This window comes from Zophobas morio, unplaced genomic scaffold, assembly GCF_036711695.1.
Source record: "Zophobas morio isolate AGI-343-1 ecotype UQ-CSIRO unplaced genomic scaffold, CSIRO_AGI_Zmor_V1 ptg000005l, whole genome shotgun sequence".
NCBI classification, from domain to species: Eukaryota; Metazoa; Arthropoda; class Insecta; order Coleoptera; family Tenebrionidae; genus Zophobas; species Zophobas morio.
In genome coordinates, this window is record NW_026972110.1 from 16,384,273 (window position 1) to 16,388,426 (window position 4,154).

Here is a 4,154-nt window from a genome sequence, read left to right on the forward strand (position 1 = left end):
TGTTCATTTCCCATCTCGTCATTGTTCTTGACTTTCTCTAGATCAGGTTATACATTAATTTCTTCTATTATTTTGTTTTCCCAAACTATAATTAAGGAAATTAATAATACAAACAGTCTCGAAAAATATTAGTTACTTATTACTTATTAGTTGGAAATTTTAAGCGCAGACGAAATAGTTTAGCCTTTTTAAAAGAATTATGATTTTACTCAAAAACGCTTCATCACCTGTACTTCAAATTATCAAAATGCAGGTTATTGCGAAAAACTAACATTTTGAAAGTTTTACAGTTGATTTTAAAAAATATGGAACAAATTTCGAAAAATTTTGGTAAAACATTAACGTTGAATTAAGAATTACAAATATAATATCAATTTTTACCCTCTCAAGAAAGTTGTTTTCTAAAAGAATATTCCATAAAACTTTATTAAAAAATACTTCTGACGTATATACATAGATATGCAGTATTTGGTGTGGTTTTGTTAACAAATGGGACAAAAATATTTTTATTGCACATTCACAGTACATTTTTGAGAAAATAAAAACCAAATTTAACAAGTTATTTCGTGGTACATCATTCACTAGGTATCTCTAAGTATGTACCTGGTGGGCACAATAATACTGCGTGGTAATATGAAAGTAAACACAGATTTGAAAGACAAACAGTAGGTAGGCACCTTGTACTACACAGCTATATTATTAGTCATCTAATGAAAGGACTAAACAGTAATCACTATACAACACAGGATCTGACCACAATTTTTTTATATATTTTTTTTTTTCTTATATAGGCTTTTAAAAATTATTATTTTAAATATTTTTTACTCAATGCTGATTTTACTAAAATTGTATTAAAACACAACAAATAATAAAATTATTCTTGCATTATGTCGGCACGAATTTGAAACACGTAAAACATCTGCGTATATTTGCACTTCTCTTAATTTTCTGTGTTTAATGCATGGTAAATTTGTATTTAAATAACACTTGCGTAACTACTTAATCCTGCAAAATATACCATAATATTTTCTAATTTTTCTATAAACTTAGACAAGACAAGTAATTTATTTATCGATGTAAACATGCATTGCAGCCAATAAGGAAAGTCACTTAATTACCCTCAAGTACCGATTAGTATGATTATTATGTCAGTTAAAAGTAATAAACGTTTAGAAACGTGATATTCTCTCGACAACCTCTAAATAACAACTTTACATACTTGCCTATTATTGTCACCTAAAAATATTTTCATATTTAAATATTTCTACTACCGATATTTTTTTAAATTTGTTATTCTAAAATACTGATTTCGTCATCTCTTTGCATCTCTAACCTTTACCCTGTTTAAAATCAAGGTAAAAGTTCTGACCGACCATTATGGATGCTATAATTTTAGAAACCTTATCACCTTTTTAAAAGACACGTGATCGAATTTAAGTAGCGTTTTCCAATGTGTTTATTTTATCGTTAATTACAGTATATACATGGTATAATTAAATCGAACATAAAAGGGAGTTTTCCATTAATTTGAAAATAAATTATAACTTCCCAATGGATCGCAGGTATTCGAGAGAACGCACAATGGCTTCTGGAATTGGTGGTGGTTGTGGTATATGGGCAGCTGAAGGAAGGAAACCATTTTCATTGGCTGTGTAGTCCACCCTGTACACGACGTTGTCAGGACCGGTGTATTCGTAGTATCCATTAGCCTGTATTGCCTCATCTTCTGTCCCTACATTGGCCAACTTTCCTTGTTCTTCGCCCAAGATTTTATTTTCGGTTTCATACCTTAAGAATAATTGTCATTAAAATTCGGTAAGACGTACATAAGCAGTACTTACACGTAATGGTATCCATCTTCACCTACTTGTTCTTGTTTACGAATAATGGCGTAATTCCTGTTGTCATAAAAACCAGAGCCGGAACCTTGACTGACTTTGTAAATTTCGGCACCACCGGCACTACCAAAACCGGCTCCTGAAGCAGCACCAGAGCCGGAACTAAGTCTAGATCCACTAACGCTCCCATATCTGCTACCAGTAAAGCTGCTTACTCCAGATCCGGTAACGCTACCGGAACTGCCATAACTACCACTAATTCTTGAACCAGTAACCGTGCCTACTCCAGATCCGGCAACACTACCGGTACTGCCATAACTACCACTAACTCTCGTACCAGTAAGCGTGCTTACTCCGGATCCGCTAAGACTACCGGAACTTCCAAAACTACCCCCCGTTCTGGTTCCACTACCAAAACTGCTCACTCCAGATCCGGTAACGCTACCGGTACTGCCATAACTACCACTAATTCTCGAACCAGTAACCGTGCCTACTCCAGATCCGGTAACACTACCAGTACTGCCATAACTACCACTAATTCTTGAACCAGTAACCGTGCCTACTCCAGATCCGGTAACACTACCGGTACTGCCATAACTACCACTAACTCTCGTACCAGTAAGCGTGCTTACTCCGGATCCGCTAAGAGTACCGGAACTTCCAAAACTACCCCCAGTTCTGGTTCCACTACCAAAAGTGCTTACTCCAGATCCGCTAAGGCTTCCGGAACTGCTAAATCCACTGCTAGCACCCCCAGAGCTGGAACTAACCCTAGATCCGGTAACACCAGTTACCCTACTACCTGTAAAGGTACCCCTGCTTCCGCCAAATGACCCACTAATAGTACCGGTAGTTCTGACAGGTTGTACCGCCACCAAAACAGCGGTAGCAGGCCCCCTTCTGCCACCCCCAACGAAGGCTCCACCTGCGCCAGCACCACCAGCGCCGCCACCGCCGCCGCCGCCGCCACCGCCGCCTCCGCTGCCTCCGAACTGATCCGCCGTGTGGACATATCTCTCGTAATCTCCGCTGTATTTGCCCGAGTCGTCGGAAACGTAGGCACCGCTGTTATCAGGGTGGTACGACCCATCGTCGCCCCCGTAGTACGATCCTGAGTTGTCTGGCCGATATTGTCCTTCATCGCTGGGGTAGTACCGCCCATCTACGCCATTTGCGGACAAACTGGCACGAGGACTCTGAGCAACGCCCAAAGCTATCACTGCTGATATAACAAATAGCTGTAATGAAGAAGTGATTGGAATTGGTTAAATGTGTGATTTTCGAGACTCACGACTCTCATGGTGACAAGTTCAAACTGTGAAAAAGCCGAGTCGGATAGTGAATTTATACAAAATGTGGCAAACTGGCATTTATCTTTTTTAATGGGTTGGTTTATGCTTATAATTGTTCCCCCTCTTTGCTCAAACTAATTCATATGGGTTCATCTTGGAGCACAGTGGTTTTCAAACGTTCGATGTTGGATTTGGTTCAGATTTATTATTTTGATTAAGAATGCATGTGACACAACGGCGGGCTGGTATGACCTTTTATTTTAATAGAATGTCAAGAGTATCAACACCCAACGGTATAGGCTTCTTGACGAACATAAATTTTTAGAAATTATTGCGACGACAGTTTTATTAGTAAGATAAAATATAATTTAATTTCTTTTGTGTGCTTTACTAATGAAGATATGTACATCGTGAATTAAACTTGATTATCATTTTTATTTCGTTTTCACAAAAGAAAAAAAACAAAAGTGAATCTACATATTTGTGAACGAACGTAATACTATGACACAGTGATCACGTCAGTGTTCCTTTGGAATTATACACCACAGTTACTAGATGTATTCAAATTTGTTTTACCTGACGTATTATTACCACTATAAAATCACACACAACGATCATATTTCATTACACTTCGTTGAAGTGAAGGGTGTGTTTATTCTTGGCATTAAAACGTGTCCGCTTCACCCGATTTTTTTTGTTTTGAATTTTGAGATTGGCAAGTTCAATTAGACGGTTCACATTTATCATTTATTTAGAGGTTTTGACGATCTATTAACAATTTAATATTAATTAGACATTTAATCAACAAAATATTACTTCGAACTCCCGTTTAAAAACATGAAAAATCATTCCAATTCAAAGAAACAAACGAAATTTCGAATAAAACGAAACTGTTTAATACTAAGAATAAATAATATCTTCAAATCATATTAACTGTAAAGACCTTTTTACTTTTAAAAATTTCTCTCCACCACTGAAACATTAATCATTGACCCTAACAATATATTGCATTGACAGTTAAATT

General features: G+C 36.8%; 1 protein-coding gene across 1 annotated transcript; it reads right to left on the reverse strand.

The window, feature by feature from the left end:
* Positions 1 to 1,459: 1,459 nt before the first annotated feature.
* Positions 1,460 to 3,190, reverse strand: LOC135120170 (uncharacterized transmembrane protein DDB_G0289901-like). Its single transcript, XM_064044494.1, has 3 exons — positions 3,130 to 3,190; positions 1,842 to 3,076; positions 1,460 to 1,788 (listed from the first exon to the last, which is right to left on the reverse strand). Exons 1-3 carry the CDS (start codon positions 3,136 to 3,138, stop codon positions 1,539 to 1,541), a joined length of 1,494 nt encoding a protein of 497 aa, XP_063900564.1. The 5' UTR covers positions 3,139 to 3,190; the 3' UTR covers positions 1,460 to 1,538.
* Between the last annotated feature and the right edge of the window lie 964 nt (positions 3,191 to 4,154).

Coding starts and splice junctions, on each gene's coding strand:
- LOC135120170 (XM_064044494.1), bottom strand. Junction 1,789..1,841: donor GAAGATGGATACCATTACGT/GTAAGTACTGCT, acceptor ATTATTCTTAAG/GTATGAAACCGAAAATAAAA.